This window comes from Habropoda laboriosa, unplaced genomic scaffold (genome assembly GCF_001263275.1).
Source record: "Habropoda laboriosa isolate 0110345459 unplaced genomic scaffold, ASM126327v1 scaffold769, whole genome shotgun sequence".
Classification (NCBI taxonomy): Eukaryota; Metazoa; Arthropoda; class Insecta; order Hymenoptera; family Apidae; genus Habropoda; species Habropoda laboriosa.
The window spans coordinates 224,769-244,315 of record NW_017101042.1 but is presented as its reverse complement, the minus strand read 5'-3'; the positions used below and the strand labels follow the sequence as shown (position 1 = coordinate 244,315).

At 35.3% G+C, this 19,547-nt stretch overlaps 1 protein-coding gene across 1 annotated transcript in view; it reads right to left on the bottom strand.

Annotated features, from left to right (window-relative positions):
• The window catches only part of LOC108577998 (serine/threonine-protein kinase mig-15), a 192,983-nt gene that overhangs the window by 37,595 nt on the left and 135,841 nt on the right, over window positions 1-19,547 (bottom strand). Inside the window, exons 13-14 of the mRNA XM_017941240.1 lie at window positions 7,598-7,674; window positions 5,777-6,577 (exon numbers count right to left, since the gene is read on the bottom strand). Coding sequence (XP_017796729.1) covers window positions 5,777-6,577; window positions 7,598-7,674 — 878 coding nt within the window. The remainder of the gene's footprint in view (window positions 1-5,776; window positions 6,578-7,597; window positions 7,675-19,547) is intronic.

The following is a 19,547-nucleotide window of genomic DNA, read 5'->3' as shown; positions in this document are numbered from 1 at the left end:
ATGTTTGTTTTCTAATGCAGGAAACATGGTCACGCCAACGAGATCAAAATTATTACTAGAAAATGTAGAGGAATTATATTCTTTGCACTACAATTTAAAATAAAGGATATATCTTATTATTTGCTCATCTCTGAATGGTTACTTTTGGAATCTTGATGCGTCGTATATCGCAGGATACTCGAGAACCCGACCCGATCTTGCCTGATCTTTCCTGATTCGTCCCAAAGCTCGGGTTCCCGCGATTTCGGATATATACCCGCACATCACTGATTATACTGTATATTTAATTATCATAAACCAAATCTTACGTCATTAATAACTTTTGAAATTTCAACTGGTAGTTGTAAAACATTAATAAACAATGTAAAGACATTGATAAATAATAGTTATTTGTTAACAGAAATATTAATTTTCATATCTCACTGAATGTAATTTGGACCAAATTACGTTTCTTTTTTACTGAAGCACTTTAGTTACAATTAAGAAACACTAACTTATTCCCACAATACTATAGCAAGTAGAAGATGTGAGTAGTAACATTACATAATAATTGCTGCAGTAGTTCTTATTATATAATTGTTAATAATAGCAGTGGTTATATCAGCAGTAAAGATGGCAATAGTAGTAGCTAAAAAAGTAGCAGTAAGATGTTAACATAACCAAACTTTTCTATAAAATGTTACGTGACGCAGTATATCACAATAAACAAACAACGAGTGTGTCTCTAAACTGATAAGAAGCATTGAGAATTAATTGTAAATATTTTACGTCGTAGTACATTTATAATGCTTGCAAGTTGTATGTATCAAATTATTTACACACCAAACTTTCATTAGATGTATGAACTTTTTTTAACGAATCAGTAGATATGTAAGAAATATATCTATATTTACATCAACGATATACACAGTAGCATCAAGTGATAAATACAAGAAGGAGTCCGAGAATAAAAATGGTCCTTTTAAGTGCAGAGATTAAATAATTACATTTTACGGAGATAAAATTAAGGAAAGAAAAATTCTTGTAGACTGTTTGACTTTGTAGAAAAATTCATCAAGATTCAAATAGGCTGTGTAATCTTAGTCAGGGTTTCTCGCATGTATTTATACCATAAAGTAACATAAAACTTTGCAAAACTTCCAAATCTTCGGTTTTACCTATGTTTGCGTATTATAATTCTTATGCAAGAGAATTACTTCAACGCATTTCGTTAGTGTAGCAAAGCAAATTTGATACATGATGTCACCAAATTAGTAGCGTAACTTGAAGAACGATTCAAACATTCTGTGCGAAGAAAATAAGTCGTTAAAGTACAGGGTGTTTCCTCTAACCTGAGCGTCTGAAATATCTTGGTTCCTTTAAATTATTCTGTTCAAAGGGGCAAATGTTTTCTAGCTCATATTTTTCGAAACTTCAAGCTTATTGTCATTTTCGTAAATGGAATTATATGTTTTCGTTGCCATATTGTTAAAGTTGATAAAAAAAACGAGTTCAACTATGTGTGTCAAGTTAACCTATGCACGACCTTGAAATGACAAAAAATGTTTTTATGGGAAGAACGGAACTATATAAAATTTACATATTTAAAGGGCACAAGGGTCAGACGGTTTCAAAAAATCGATTTTTTTGAACATTTTTAACGTTTCAAGTGTGTAGAATATCTTGCCAAAGCGATATTTCAAAATTCGAGTTTTTGACGAAATTATGACAATAGATACAGGAACGGATTGTATCATGCGGGAGGCCTCACAGATCAGATGAAATAGAGATATTGTATTAGAGCAATATTTTGTTGCTTACAAATATGTAATTTAAGGTTTTCTTGTCACATGTGATAAGTTGATAAATGAATTGACGATATTGCAACATTTATAGTTGCTAGAATTTTAACGAGGGAAATCATAATATTTTAAAAATGATGCATTAAATTTTAGAAATAAATAGTTACAACTTTCGTAAAATAATGGACGAACAACGAATAAGAAACTCTGAAGAAAAGGCGGAAGAGTAGAGTAGAATAGCATGAAAATTACTCAAAAAAGCAAAGAAGGAGATTGTCATCAGTTTCTCTGATACGGAAGTATTGCTATATGGACTTGGAATAGCAGATTAAAGATAAAATATAATAAATCTCTCTTTATCAGAAAAGAATTTTATCTTAAAGCTTCTGTTACCTTTTTCTCGAAACTATGTTTTTTGAACTGGCCGACACAAAATTTCCGGAACTACACCGTTCGATTTCGTTCAAATTTTGAGGGAATATTCTCCATAAAGTATTCTACAACGTAGCGTAGGATTTTTTCGATATCTCACTTATTTAATTTTTCAGAATCGCTTAAAGTTGATATGTTTTAGTAGAAAGAGATTTTTCCTCTTCAAAGGGTCGCCATTTCTGTAATTATTAAAATTTTTTAAAAATCCTATGCTACATTGTAGATAATACATTCTTATTTATAAATAAACACAAATTTTTTAATTTGGGCATTCTAGTCCTTGGTGACGATGGCGGCCTACTATCAATGTTCCAACATACACGACTTCAGAGTTAGCAAATAATTCCGCCATTTTGTAGCACTTTTTATTTAAAAAAAATTGGAAAATGAAGACGGAAGTTACACATTTGTCCGCTAAAAAAATTGAAACTTTTCACTTAGTAATTACCTACAAAAAACTTCCCAAAGAAAGCGATTCTTTGAAACCGTATGACCCCCATAAGTGCAAATTTGTAGCTACTTATTTCAGATGATGTGTAAAAAGATCACTGTTAACTTCTATATATTTTTAAATATGACAAATGAATGATTTCGCACTTTCGATAAGTTTTGGAACGACGTCAGTACATGCAAGCCAAATTCTGTCTCGTGTATTTCTGGTGTTGTAAAAATATTTTTATCATTTGAAGGTCAATGCGATACATATGGTTGAACTCACTTTTTTGTCAGCTTTAACAGTATGGTAATGAAAGTATATAAACCCTTTCAAAAAAATGACAATAAGCGTGAAATCTCGAAAAATATGACATACAAAAATATTATTACTTCACAGCAACATTTGTCTCTTTGAACAATATAATTTCATTTTCCAATATTTTTTTGTATCATCAAAAGGAACACAGATATTTTAGATGCTCGAATGCGAGCTTAACCCTGTATAACATTTTCTTACATGGAGTTCCAGTTCCAAGTAAATCAATGTTTAAATTCATATATTCATAAAAGTATGATACATTTAATAAAAGTATTATATAATCCGCAATAACATTAAAGGAAGATTAGAAATTATTTCCAACGTATTTTCCAAAAATAATTTCCAAACATTAATAAAAAAACATTTTTTGAAGCAAAAAAAAAAATACGTACAGTATGTTCGATTATTTCCCTAAATATTAAGAATACAAAAAAATGTTTCGGACTAATGTTGTATGGTGTTAAGGGGAACACATCGTAATGATAATTATTTGACTTCGCGGTGACCTTGGAGAGCCCTGTGAAGGTCACGTTTAAATTTTTAAATGGACACCTATATTTTTCATTACATATTCTTGTAGCTGATATCGAACTGTTTTCAAAATACTACCTGCATTTGGCGTGCCGCTGGTATTAGCGTTACCCGATATACACCGCTCTAGAAAGAACCGATTTTCTGTGTGTGTGTGTGTGTGTGTGTGTTTTTCGCTTCCATTTTAAGGTACATGTTTTGTTTTTCTACATGTCCTGCATTATTAAAAATTCATTTTTGTAATCTTTGTAGGAAGAGCTCAAAGATGTGTTACAGTATCGATGTGGCTCAATCCAATTGTTTTTCGTCTAGTAGCACACAAAGTCCGACCGAGTTACCTCCCCACGGTGAACATCGGATAACGATAATGCAGAGGGCACGCCAAATTTGAAGCTTAATAACTCAACAATGGCTTACGCAAAATACATATGCAGGTTGTGTTTTGAAAATAGTTCGATACCAACTACAAGAATATGTAATAAAAATAAAGATTCCATTTAAAAATTAAAACGTAACGTTCGCAAGATTCTCGAAGGTGATCGTGAAGTCAAATAATCGCGTGTATACACTTAAACCGGACATACTGCATAATAGATGGGAAGAACAGTACAAGTAGTTTGTACCAATTTTCGTTAGATTGAGTTACATTAGTGCGTGCATAATAGTTGAATTTTTCACGTCAATTTACTCGGAAACAAACCTTTATATGTAATACAATCTAATTATGTTATCACCGTATCTTTTTATGTAGACTCGCCCCCTTTTGTATTTGTCATCAATTTGTGACACCTAGTATATTTGATATAGTATGTATCATTCAGTAGAACGTAAAAAAGACATTTCGATATTACTGCATAATAAACTATGAAACAGTACTGCTAAATTTTGCCTGCCATCACTTATTAAGTATCATAGTAAACATACGTTTTTAATATCACATTTGAACGTTTTTCATTTCGTATTACCTATCTAAGCATAGCCCTTAAGGAGACCATCATTTTCAGGACCACTCTGTGTATACGTATCTCTGCAGTATAATAAATCTGTAAATTTGTTACTTATAAGCAAACTTTCAACTTTTTACAAACATCCGATTATATGCGATAATGAGAATTGGAGAAAGTAAATTGAAGCTATCGCATTATTACCGATTCTGAAATGTCGGAAAATGAGTTTGCTGAATGCAAACATGCTGACTTTATATCTAGAGAAAAATTGAAATTAACCACCAATGAGGCGCAAATAAAATAGCAAAGGGTTAGGCATCACACCTTCTAAAAGAAGTGGTAAATGGTATAAAATGAATTTGATTAAGAAACTCTGAAGATTATTGACACGTCGTTTTAACACTACTCAACAAACGTCGCAACATGAACAAAATTTCTGTGCACCAGAAAGAGAACGAAAAGCGAGGAAAAGAAGTACTTGTTAATAATATGAAAATATTCCCTCTGATAAATTACAACAATAATAGCGTATACTATTAGTAATGTAAAACAATATGTCGTTGATTCCCTTATATCAAGGTAGTATATATTATTAATATATCTAACGTTCCTCTATAAAGCTTTGTATGACTTTGTCCGATTGAAAGATCTAGTAAAATAGTAGAAGAGGTAATAGTAGTACTGGTAATAGAATACTGATAGCGCTAATAATTATGTATCCTACTCATGTCCTTAAATCTGAAAAAATAATAAAGACAAGGAAGGTAATAGGGAAATGCGCCTAAAATTCGAGCGTAGCTGACTAGCTTTCTATGTTGATTTCCGTATGCCGTTAGATATTGGAAAAATGGATGTAAAGGTTTCGTGATAAAATATGTCTGTCGATATTTCCTTATCAAATAATAACACATTATAAAAGAATACGCGATTAACTCTGACGAGAGTCGATAATAATTCAAACGAATAGTCTACATTAATATTGAACTATTCCTGAAATTATTTCTCTAAAAATCTACCGATCAAAGAAATAATTTACATTACAGGGCGAAAGGACATAAATGAGAGATTGTTGAAAATAATGCAATTGAATTTAGTTCGAATTAAAGTTGTTACTTTGACACGAAGTAGATGAACACATAAGTAAGAGATGAAGTGAATGATTGGTAAGAAGAGATCGGCATATCGACAGATATCTGGAAAGAGGGACATTTATGAAAATCAGAATGTTGAAATTCACGCGATGGTAGAGAAATCGAAGGTAGAGATAAAGGTAATGCAGTAGGTATATCTTTCAGGCAAGCACGCAGGCAGGATTCATAGGGGGGACTGACCTGGGTGACAATGGGGCTGTACTCGCTAGCCGTTGTACTGGCCGTAGATTTAATAGTTCCTGCTTCGTCAACTGCGGCAGAAACCACGTCTGATGGTCTACAACTGCGTCTTCTCGTAGTGTCATCTTTATCGCGTCCAAAGTCGAACCTTCTGGCCCCGTGTCTATTACCAAAAACGATTTCGCTCTCGGTCTTTTCTCTTCTAGGCCTCTGAAGACCGTCACGACCGAAAGAAAAGTCTGTAAGAACCGGCTCACCGGTACTGACAATATTCCCCTTTTTGCCAGCGATACCGGCGACGCTTATCTCACTTCCGCGCCGATTACCGCTTGAAAATATGCTCGATCTCGAGGAGTCTGACTTCTGTAAATATGCAGAGTGTCTCGCGGAAGGGAAAAAATCGGAATTCTCGCGGCGAAAAGCACGTGCAAAAGCGCTGGTCGTGTTGCCAAGCTTCGAATCGCTTTCCTGCCGTCTGTGCACCGCTTTCAACTGTTGTTGCTTTTGATGATGCTGTTGTTGCTGCGAATGATTCTCCTGCTTTTTACGCGACGATAATTGTTCCTGTCTTTTTAACGTTCTCTCCGTGGACGACGAAGAAAGATGATCCTCGTTACCAGACTTGTTCGTCTCTGTTGTCTCTTGCGAATGCGTTGTCTCCTGTTTCATTTTATCCAACCTTTCGTTAAAACCGTGGAAGAAGCGGGTAAAATCCCACTCCTTCAGTAGTAGTTGCTCCTCCGCTTCGGAGCGCCGGTTGCTGCTAGCCGTGCCGCGATCGTCTGACATCTGACTAAGTTTCTAGAGAGCGCGCACGAGGGCAATAAACATAGTGACAAAAGAAAGACACTCACACGAAAGGAAGAAAAAAATTTGCGTGCGGCGTTACATAACGCGAGCCAGCTGTGATGGCAGTGCAATGGGATCAAGCGATCAAGTGATCAAGTGATCGAGTGAGCAATAAAATTATCTTTCTAACGTGGTGGTGACACGTTCCACACGAAGCAAGAAAATAAATAATAACGTCTATGTGCTTTATGCTTAAACGAAAATGATATAAAACAATGCATATTCTTTATCTAACCAACTACTAGGGGAAATTGTCAAATATTAGAATACCATGATCGTTCCGCGATATACGACTGAACGTACACATTGTATTTGGGCATCATCGATCAGTTTTCAATACTGTCCATAGCTTTTCCTCCTTTTATATTTATTTTCTTTTCACGTTTCGTTTAACTTTCACCACCGCGCGATAGTACAACATATGGCAAGGCAACACATACTCAATTGTATACAACTGCACAGTAACGTATTGTACGATAACAGCAAATGTACACGCAACGCACTATAGTGTACTGGAACTGCGCAAGAATAATTCAAATACGGATGGATGAATATGTCTGACTTATTCTCGACTATCAATGGGCATACAACAACAAATATATACATATATAGATGCCAGTAATTGATGAGCTGACCCTACATACATAAAATATATATGTAAGGAAACGGAAATACAACGCAGTTGTTTGTATTTTCTTCCTCTCTTCCACTTTGTAATTAAATTCGACCCGAATAATGTTAAAGCGTACTCAAGAATGGAAAAAAAGTACATAGACGACTTTATGAAAATACAAATAAACGGCAAAGGAGTAAAAATTACATTCAATCGGTATACGAAGATCGATCGATTCGTATCATTATTAATACATGTCGATAAATCTCAAATGGCACATAAAAACGATAAGGATGCGCTAAAAAAACGTTACGTTTACTTGCATTACGCACAGTTAGATTATTAGATAATTTACTTACCCGTTTCATGACTAGCGTACGATCCCCTAATTCCTCTTCGTCAGGGGTAGGTGGAAGCGGTCGATTTGGTGCTCCGCCTGCAGATAACAAATAAAATGCATTTACAATTTTACTCTCGAACCGAACTCCATACACATTTTACTATATTAACATTTAAATCGAACAACACTCTCGAACAAACTAATCTTTTTCTGCCACCTCTTTCACGAAGTTAACTAATTGCAAGAGTAATTTAACTAATTCAAAATATCAAAACTAAAGAAATAACAAGCTAGTTTCTACATATATTTTCTTTAAACGTTTCGAAAAATATATACACTAGCGCTCATAAGTATCGAACGCTTTTATAATTTCGAAGAATAGGATATTCAAGCTGGTAAATTAAATCGTTTTTAAAACCGGTTGCTTCAAATAGTGTTTTTATAAACTAAAATAAACACAATATTACATATTTAACAAATTAATTATCAATGTGCGTTCAAATGACGTTCATGGATGTGCCCACCCTTTGCCTTAATCACTGCTTGGTATATTAAGTAATTTCATAAGCATTTCCGCAGATATTGCAGCCCATGCTCCCTACAGATTTTTCCACATGTCTTTTCTGCAGATTCTTCCACATTGGAGGGAAGCATAGCTTTTACCTTCTTATCCATCTTATCCGCCTGTTCTAGCGATTGGAACAACCACACCATCGTTTTCAAATTGCTCTCTTCTTCCTGTTGCTCTGGATATGACCGACACAACTTGGAGCTATATTTTAGATCGTTGTCTTTCAAAAAAACAAATGGTTCACCGATCAATCTCTTCCTGAGGGTAGAGCATGTGCCTCTAATATACGCCGGTGCATCTCCTTTGCCATGGTTCCGTCTATTTCGATGAGGTCTCCAGCTTTTCCTCGACTAAACAATCCCACATCATAACACTACCTCTGCTATACTTGACTTTTGAAACTAAAACTTCCAATATTTTTTCCGTGGTTTGGTGGCAACAAACATACACCTTTTGGAGCCGAATAATTCAAACTTTGGCTCATTTGTCGAGAGAACTTTAATACATTCCTTTTCACTCCAATGTTGATGTTTCTTCGTCCAAAGCAATCGTTTTGTTTTGTTACCTGGACGAAAATATGGTTTTCTGACCGCTAATCAACCCAGAAGACCAGTTTCGTTCAAATGCCATTTCACCGTTGATACAGACAACGACTTATTCTTCTAAATATTCAGATCTCTAATGTTTTCTGGTGTGGTAAGCCTCCTATTTCGTTTACTTTGAAGTCTAATGAAGGTGTCATCCTACTGGCTTGTACATATTCTTTGTCCAGATCGCGTGCGATTTTGTAGCTTGCCAGTAACTTCCTTCTTCTGAATTATATTTTACGCTGTACTTTTAGATATTTGGAATTTTTTGGCTATAACACCAATGGAAAGTCATTCACCGTGGAGAACACAAATCACTGCACGCGTCTCTATCGAAAGGTCTCCAGTTTTTGGCATTTTGTATTTCAGATTGTCTGTCATAATGAACAAACGATTACAGTTATGGCAAGCAACATGCCTCGATATTCATACAGAATTCAGTATGTTTTCACACGGATATTAGTAGAGGAAGATGAAACAAACCAATAACTGTAAAAAGACGTAGTTGAAGAGAACGACGAGAATACACTACAGATCAATATAATACAATACTGAACGATATTATACCGCAGACGAGATATAGGACAGACCTGACACCTAATGTATTTTTGTGTCCGACGTTCTGAAATACCGATCGTGTAAAATATCAGAGGTTTTATTATGCCCACTACAGAGCCCTGACAGATGTAAAAAATCCTCTTTTGTTAAATTTGCATATCAAGATTTACATACATATTGTTAAGTCCTCGACCCTTAGATTTTCTTAGCATGTAGTTCTATTGTATACATTTTTTCGCCTTCGTTCGTTTCGTAGCAGCAGTGATTTTATGACACCACGGCAATCGTAGTCTTTCAATCTAAGAACTTGCTTTCACCTTTTATTGCCTTGTTTTCGACTTAGAATCTTCGCCTTTTTAATTTGTACATTTTTTGTCTGCTACGGTCATTGTTCGAGGCACTCGGAATTCCCGCGTGCGTCACTCAAGGGTATGCTTGGTACCTGAGAGTGACCTATGGTCTGGGGGGTGACATTTTCGTATAGTTTTCCCACCTATGATTTTAACCAATAGTTTTTGACAGCCACCCTTCCCCACCACTATCGAAAAATGTCTTCAGCCTATTCGAGGGCCTCACCCCCGCGATGCGTCCTCGCTCAGAGGTGTCGTGGGACCTTTCGCGGAGAAGACAGACAGAATTCATTTCACCACGCTACGAGTCGTTCCTCAGAGAAAATAGTCAGCATTAATTTGTTCTCCTAAGACGGAGGTGGTCCTTCGAAAAACGAACCTTAGTAAATCTAGTCGGCACACCACGTGCGAAATCGACAAAGCTCGAAAGTTGTTTTGCAACTACCACGAGCACATCCTAACACACATATTAGATTGAGTGAGTAGAACTGTTCACGATATTTTGACAGCAGTAGAATGAATCATCTACTAATAAACAATTACGTTACTTTCTTATTTGTAATTTCATAGTTACATTTAGTTCTAATTATAACCACTACTAATGTTGTAATCTTATTCTACGTTGAATTGGTAATGTTAGGAGCGACATGAAAATGGTAAGGGCCTTCTTGGCCGCAATGCTACGGACACGAAGTCCTATAAGATGTTAGATCTATCTTGTACGTCGTCCGTGATAATACTGAACCAGTATAATATTGACCCGATAATGCAATACCAAATTGGATGACCGCAGGTATGACACAGCGTGATAATCCAATAACAAAGGTTTAGAGTTTAAACTAGGTATACTTGTGATAAAAGTAGTGTGTGTATTATTCAAAGAAAAAATCACCTATGCTGGTATTATAGAGACATATCTATCTGCCTTTAAAAATAGGAGTGAAGTATAAAATCTGTATCGTTCCAATAATTATTAGGTCTACCGGAAAGTTCTGTCCGATAATGTCATCTCAAGATCCAAAGATGAATCATTCTACAGAAATGGAATCCACAAATTACCATCACGCTGGGAAGAGGTCAAATATTAATAAATGTACTGAAAATGTATTTTCTTTTAATTCAAAAACGGACAGAACGTTCCGGTAGATCTAATATAAGCAAGGTCTCCTACTGCGTGGCGTCACTAGTAGTAGAGAAAAAAACAAAATGTAACTTGCGTTCAGTGGTTTATACTGTCTAATTCAAACGTGTGTGACTACGTTAGTCATGAATTCTACTTCTGAATTACATATGTGTATAGACAGCAATCAGAAAAAGCCGACGAAAACAACGAGGAACCTAAAATTCATAGTTGTTGCATACCGTCCGTACAGACCTGATTTGGCACCATCGGACTTCTGATTGTTCTTGAAATTGAGAGAAAACCGCGATTTGTCATCATTTTTGAACAGTGAAATGGTAAATGTTAAGAAATACTTAAGTGGTGTTAAGCCGTTCAGTCCGTTGAATGACAAAATGAAAAATACTGTTAAACTTGTTACAAATTACTGCCACAATTACTTGAATGTAAGGAAGCTGCAAGTCGAGCAACAAACATTCTTACTCCCTGCACTAGTTGTAAGGCTCAATCCTCTACGCACACTGCCGGTTTCAATAACATAATTATATTTAATAACTATATAGTCCATTTCATGCTGCTACGCATTGAATACAAATAAAAAAGTTTTAATTGATTTATTGTCGTACACCTTATAATATTTTAAAATTTATGTTTTCGTGTAAATATTATACATGTAATGAAATGTAGTAGAGCCTCCCGTATCTGCAACCTTAATTGGATAAAAGTCCAACAAGGTGCGAACATAATCATTTCTTTTCATGGGAGGTCGTAAAATTGCGAAAAACCGGGAGCCGGACCACCATACGTGCCTCACTGTCGCGTGTGTCTGTTTTATCAAAGGAAATGACTTTGTTCGCACCTCGTTGGATTCGTCTTAACATACACTATCATATTATGTATAAAAAAATATAGCATTCTATTTAAAAAAATTAAACTGACTTTGAAATCTCCCCCACCATACCAGGTACAAAAAGATATTTATACCACATAATTTTCCTGCTCGTACCAAACAACTTTTGTTAAAACATTTTTTTTTTTCTAACATCACTTCCTTAAAAGATATTTCACTGTATTGAGATAAAACAGACTCCCTGTGTCATGTTAAAAAAAATTTCAGATGAAAAAAAGTAAAATTAAAGAAATTATATTTTTCTATTATGATTTGTCGAGCCGTGAAATCTCGTAAAAGAAACCGAGTGGTGTAGCGTTACACGCTTGACTGACAGCGAGCGAGATAACATAGGCGCAGCAATGACGCAGACCTAGGCGTAGGACCATCTATACTGACACTTGTAGAATCCAAACTGACTGACACTTGTAGAGACATTACTGTACCCTAATATCCAAACCTATTATCCGAAAGTTCTGTTATTTGAACAGCCGTTTCGTAGTGATATTTACAGTGACTGTCACTTAAAATCGTTCACCTAGCAGTTCAGTCGATTTTTTGCAAACACATCTCCAATCTCCTGATATGAATGTGTGTCGGGTACGTCGCTGCCAACAAGCCCTTACCGAACCTTGTTCTATTCTTCCACGCGAACTTTCTCTTTTTTAACTCCTTCAGATTTTAGTTTCCGTTCTTTTGTCTCTCCCCGGGTTAAGACTTGCCTTCGTCCTCGAGTAGCCCAAGAAGCGCACATGTGGCATCCAGGTTTGCACGAGGACGAACGGCCCCGCTTTCTACAAATTTTCCGTTTCCACCACTTTCTCCACTTCTATCTTTATCTATCTCTACTCCTGTCTCCCTGCCCTAACAATATAAAAACCCAGTACGCCTACACCCCCGGTCAGTTTTTCCTTTACCAGCCATCGAAACGTATCCGCCGAACCGCTGCCGCCGGGACAATTAGCGAACAAAATAATTGTATTATTCCGGGTGAACTGTACGCCGACCATCGCATTTGGATTTTAATAAATTGAGGTGAAACCAGTGCAATGGCGTTCCTTACTTACCTCATGGCTATTATACAATGTGTTCCGTTATAATCTTTCTACGAGACCAGTTGCCGAATTATTCGTTATTCGTTATTTATCACAGGGTGATTTAGCTAAGTATGTCTAATTCTAGATTAATTCTCAACGGTTGGTTATATGAAAAAATGGTTCAAACAAAGGTTGTATAGTATCAAGGGGAGCACACGATGTAATAATTAGTTTATATTGCTATTTTAGTTTCTTATCGAAATATAAAGATCACATTGAGTCTTGTAATGGTAATGGGTAAAATTTGACTCGGTAGTTGTAAAGAGTATTGAATGCTGAGTAAAAAGTTACTAAAATGTATGGGACCAAAAACTAATAATTACTGAGATATTCGTTGGGGAATGATGATAAACGTTTGTGGCCGGCTCGTTCTCCGAATTTATTAACGCCCTTGACTACTTTCTTTGGGAACATCTAGAAAATGAAGGTATGTAATCGCGAGCCACCCACGATACTCGTAGATATGAAACATCGTATCATAAGAGCATGCAATCACTCAAGATACTCTTCGACATGTGTCATTTTCACTTATTAATCGACTATGCACTTGTTTTAATTGTAATGGACAGCATTTTGAGCATCACTTACATTAAAAATCGTTCAGAAAATCGGTAATTATTAGTTTTTGGGCTCATACACCTTAATAGTTATTTACTCAGCGTTCAATAGTCTTTCCAACTGCAGAATCAAATTTTACTCGTTACCATTTAAAAACTTAAGGTGACCTTCATATTTCGATAAGAAAGCGAAACACCAATATAAACTAATTAATTACATTGTGTGCTTCCCTTGATACCTTACAACTTTTGTTTGAATCATTGCTTCCTATAACCAACAGTTTACAAATAATTTAAGCAGCACACTTAGCTGAATTATCCTGTATGTCAAGAAAAATGTACTCCGTTTCCAGGGAGACATTTTGTGATGAGTACTATTTTGTTCTAGGTGGAAATGCCTTCGAGATTTCAAGATTTTCTTTCCTTTGTTTTCTTTTAAATGGAATAATATTTTGTATTTACTTAGGTGTGTAGCCCATTCCGAAACGAGTTCATTGACCTATCATATGTGGGTTTTACAATGTTAGTCAAGGTTTTTTATAATTGCTCAAAGTCTATCCTATCACTTCGTTTTAACCTTTTAACTGTGTAAGACGAGTTAACTCATCATTGGTTAGCCAATACTTAGAACACAATAATTTATTTATTGAGGATTTATTCATTTTTAATTGTACTGTTATGCCTGTATTGAACGTAAAATAGATGATATTCACATTTATAAGAACGAAAAGAAAGTAATCGGTTATAATTCTTACTCATTTTTAATTACAAAACTAGGGAGATTCAATTTCTGTTTCAAAGGGGAACACAGTTAACAGATTAATTTGAATTTTGCACGATGACAGTGCTCTTTCGCACATTCGTCAATTCTAGTGGAAGAAATTTTAAATTCAAAATTAATTGCAACGTTCGAGTACCTCCTGCATTTGCCCCATTCGTCTCTCTGTTTTTATTTCCTTAAGTAAAAGCAGTCATGAATGGGACGCATCCTTAGTCAGTTTTTAAAATTCGAAGTAATATAACGCGAGTGTTACGGATTACGCTTTGTGTCCTTATACGGAGCGGAATTTCGGTTAGTTGATAGGAGATTTGGAACATTCAACGCATGTGGTTACTACGTCGTTCTCCAATAGGTAGAAGGGTTGAAGACTGTGCGTATCGTAATGTTAGATATACCTCGAGCGGTAAAGGTATATCCTTGTGAGTTTAGCTGATTCGTTACTAATGTTACTCAGGAGAGGCTTGGTTGAAATGAGCGAGTCTGACTTAACAAAGCTATATATTCTAGTATAAATGCGAAGTTACAAGTTGCTTCGATCCAATGATAGTTAAATAGTTAAATGGTCAATTCTCGACTGGGCGAGAATATTCCTTCTCAGTTTACGCGACGAACCGCGGGGGTGTCTTAGACTGTATTGAGAATGTAACAATTCTATGCTCGAAAGGGACTACAACCCGATCTTGCTCGTTTCGACTGACGGAGTAACGTTCTGGTAAAAGACTGAACCCCCGAGCATCAAACATCGTGCCCTTATATACACCAAAAATCGTGGTTTTTGATGGTGGGGGCCCTAGATTTTTGTGAGAAACGGAATGCGTTTGTTTACCCTATCTCGAGGGCCTTCTAGGGGGTGCGCGCTAGGCGGAAGTGTCGGCTAGTCTACGTATAGTTGGAAACTCTCAAGAATCGGCACCGATTGATGTTGCGGCACTCAAGGCCGTGTGTTGCAGTCTGTTTGAGGGTTCCAACAATAAACGAATGGTAGCATATGATTTGGTACTTCAAGTAGAAAATGGTATTTCATTTACAAATGGAAAATATGTTAATATTAAAGCTACACAATCCTTTTGCATTTTCTATCTGTATATAACACGAGCAGGTAAATGAAGATGTTAAAGACCTCAATAAGACCTTTACTTGTAACCGTACTTCCAAAAGCGGCTTTTCCCAGAAGAAAAAAACCCTAAATTGTCCTAGCTGAACTCAATTTTCAGTAAATATATTAGAATCAGTTTGACTTTCGCTGGATAGAAGAATTCTTTGTACGGTCCTGACCATGGTTTCAAGTACTTATCTGCTCGTATTTCTGTCAATTTCGGGGTCCCGGCAGCTAAAACATGTTTACTTTGACGCCTAACCGATTTTACGACCTCGCTATATCGTGGCCCCGACTATACGTAACACGAGCATTAACTCTAGCATTCCCTAGTTGTTCCTAAAACCCACAAGTTGGAAAACCTTAAATTAGGACTATTTCCCTTGTGTCAAAAATTCTCAAAAAATTATTTATTGTCGTGTCCACATTTAAGTTCAATATTCAGAAGTCCCCGTTGCTATATGTAAAAAAAAAAAATACATTGTATAAGAAAAAGAAAACTGACTACGCGTCGCAATATGTACCAGTCTGGCGACGATTGCGTGAAGCGGACCCCAACGCTCATCTTATATCCATAGAATAATAAATAATCACAGAACTAAGAATCGAACGACAGAACTAATTGGGAAGGAACGATGCAGCATTCTTAGTTACAGTCAAGTACATATTCACACAGAACAGTTGGAAGTGAAAATTCATTCTAAGAGAAGAAAGTTAAACATAAAGTTCATTTTCAAAATTACAGCGAAAAATATGTAGTGAAAATTTTATCGATGAATCAGTGCTATAGGAAAGTAGTGAAGATGAAAGTCATGAAAGTGATAACACTTTTATCATTGATAGTAGTGACGAATCGGACGAAGAAAACTATGACTCACCATCTGCAAGTGAAGGTAGTAGTCAAGGCTGCAACCCAGATATTTGGATTGAGAAATCTGGCAGACAATATATTACCACTATTCCGAAAATTTCGAGACGAAAGAAGATTGATATACACTGGATCAAAAAGGTTTCCATACACCTGACTAGAATTTCGTAATTAATTTATTACTGTTCTACAATGAATTTGTAAACATTTTTCTCTAACGGGTTATAATTTATAGAGATAATAGAGTTACTGACAATAAAAAAATTGACATATTATCTGTTGTTGGTAAAATTTAAAAGCAAAGATAACAAAGCGATCAACTTGAGCGACAAAAAAGTCTCCATACATTATTATTCGTTTGTTTTATTTATCGGTTGCCATAAAAACATGCGAGTTTCCCCGTTCTATAGATCATCAGAAATCAGTCTGAAATAATTTTAATAAGAAATAGTACGAAGATGTTGTAAAAAAACGAAAGTACCAGTTGCAATTCGCGAACTAATCATTCGGTTTAGAGATCGAGGTCAGTCATTTAGAAAAATAGCTAAAACAGTTGATAAATCGCATGCAACAGTTCAATATATTATAAATAGGTATAAAGAATTAAAAACTTTTGAGGATACCCCTCGGTCAGGCCAATCAAGAAAGTTGCAATCTATTCATCGACGAGCGATTTTAAAGACCGTTCGTGAAAATCCAAAAACCAGTGCACAAACATTGAGAAATGACTATGGTACAAATGTTGTACCTGAAACTATCGGAAATACGTTAAGAAAAGAAAAATATCATGGTAGAGTTCCGCGAAAAAAACCTTACATTAGTAAAAAGAATAAACGTCTACGTTTAGAATTCGCGATAGCTCACGTTAATAAACCGTGCTCTTTTTGGGAATCAGTAATATTTAGCAATGAATCGAAATTCAATATTTTTGATTCCGATGGGAGAATAATGGTATGGCGCAAAAAAAAAAAAAAAAAAAAATGAATATCTAAAAACTATAAACATGTGCCCCACAGTCAAGCATGGAGGAGGCGGTATTTTAGTTTCGGGATTGTTTATTTGGACATATTAAAGAACAATCTAAGAAATAGTGTAGAAAAATTAAATCTCGAACATGAGTTCATCTTTCAGCAAGATCAAGACGCAAAGCACACCGCTAAACGCGTTACCGTAACCGCAAGGCAATTAAAGACAGCTCCTCAATCGCCGGACATGAATGCTATTGAACATCTGTGGGGTGAAATAGGAAGAAGGATAAAAATCCGCAGCATTAAAAATGAGGAACAGGGCAAAAAAAAAAAAAAAAAAAAAATGAATATCTAAAAACTATAAACATGTGCCCCACAGTCAAGCATGGAGGAGGCGGTATTTTAGTTTCGGGATTGTTTATTTGGACATATTAAAGAACAATCTAAGAAATAGTGTAGAAAAATTAAATCTCGAACATGAGTTCATCTTTCAGCAAGATCAAGACGCAAAGCACACCGCTAAACGCGTTACCGTAACCGCAAGGCAATTAAAGACAGCTCCTCAATCGCCGGACATGAATGCTATTGAACATCTGTGGGGTGAAATAGGAAGAAGGATAAAAATCCGCAGCATTAAAAATGAGGAACAGTTAAAAAATACGATATTAACAGAATGGCGCTCAACTGGTCCAGAAATAACAAAAAAAACTAATTGGAGAGATGAAAAATAGGATAATAGAGATTATACGGGCAAAGGGTGGTCATTTTAATTATTAAAAAAAAAGATAAACTAAATTAGTTGTAGTTAATGAATAGGTTAATGAGTAATAACTGTTCAATCTGGAGTCAATACTACTGTCGACGAAATGCTATCTCTATTTCGAGGAAGATGTCCTTTCAAAATTTTCATGAAAGATAAATCGGCTAAATATGGTATATTGATAAGGATGTTAACCGATTCGAAAAGAAGATATATCCTAAATATGGAAGTGTACTGTGGCTCCAAAACCATAATAATCAGCAAGAATAGTTGAAAGACTCGTTCAACCAATAAAAAATAGTTCCCGGAATGTCACTACAGATCAATACTATACGTCAGTAGACTTAGCTGAAAAATTGTATTCAGAATTTTGTATCACTACTGTTGGTACACTACCAAAAAATAGAAGACACATCCCAGACATACTGAAACGTGTACAAGGAAGACAACTTTATTCGTCTATATTTACATTCACTAACCCAGAAACCCTCAAAGCACCAGTAACATTACTCTCTTATGTAGCTAGAGATAAACCTAAAAAACTTGTCCTATTTTTATCAACTCAGCACCAGGATAAAGCAATAGCAATGGAAAATCCAAAGAAAAAAACTGACACAAATTTATTTTATAATGAAACCAAAGGAGGCGTCGTCACGGTTGATCAGATGGCGAGAGTATATTCATGCAAACGTGGCATTCGAAGATGACCTCTTTCTGTGTTTTATACACTGATAGATATTGCAGCTCTAAATGCTTATTCATTATTTACATTAAATAATCCAATTTGGAACAATACAAGAATGAATAGAAGAAGAATTTTTCTACAGGAACTAAGTAATGAATTAATTAAAAATCAAATAGAAAACAGAAGCTTGAACATTATAGGATTACAAACAAACGTTGTACATGCTTTAAAAGTTTTGACTGGAAAGAAACTCAGAATGAAAACAGCAAAAGATACAGAACCAACCAAAAGAGGAAGATGCTATCAATGTATGAAGGAAGCTAAAAACAAACGAATAAAATATAATAATTTATCGAAACCAAAGCAAAGCTGCTACAAATGTAAAAACCACGTATGTAGAAAGCATTTAGAAAATATTATATTCTGTCATTCATGTATAACATCAGACGAATCACGAGAAGAATCAAGTTCAGACTAGTTTCATGTTAGTATACACTCTATCGTATAATATAAAAATATATATATAAATACAATGTAAAAAATATGCTATATTGTTCATAAAGCATCACATATTCAAATATTACAAAACTTTATAAAAAAAGCAAGTTTTTTTTAGGATAAATGAGTAAAAAGTAGCGTGGGTTCGAGGAAGCCCCCGTTGGGACTCCGCGTGACGGCTCGAGCCTTGGGAATGCTAGGGTTAAAAGAAATACTAGAAAGTGAGTATATTTCAGAAATGTTACGATCAATGGATCCAATGCTGGAATATATGTGCTTGAAGGCGATGGCAGCCTCATATCCGTTTAATTTTCAAAATAAAATTTTTAAATTAATTATTCTCAAAACATTCTTGTCACACCTCGTATATTGATTTATATGCAAGTTTCTAATCGGAATATTTGAATGTCGCTTTGTTTTCGATTGAAAGCCATTTTATAGTGAAAAATTGTTCTCATTTACAATTGCTTTTTCATAGTTTTATATCCACAATGTAATTAATTTGAAAATATTATGAAAAATATCTTAATATACAGAATGCTTGAGAAGTATAGGGAGAAACTACAGAGGCTAATAAGATTCAT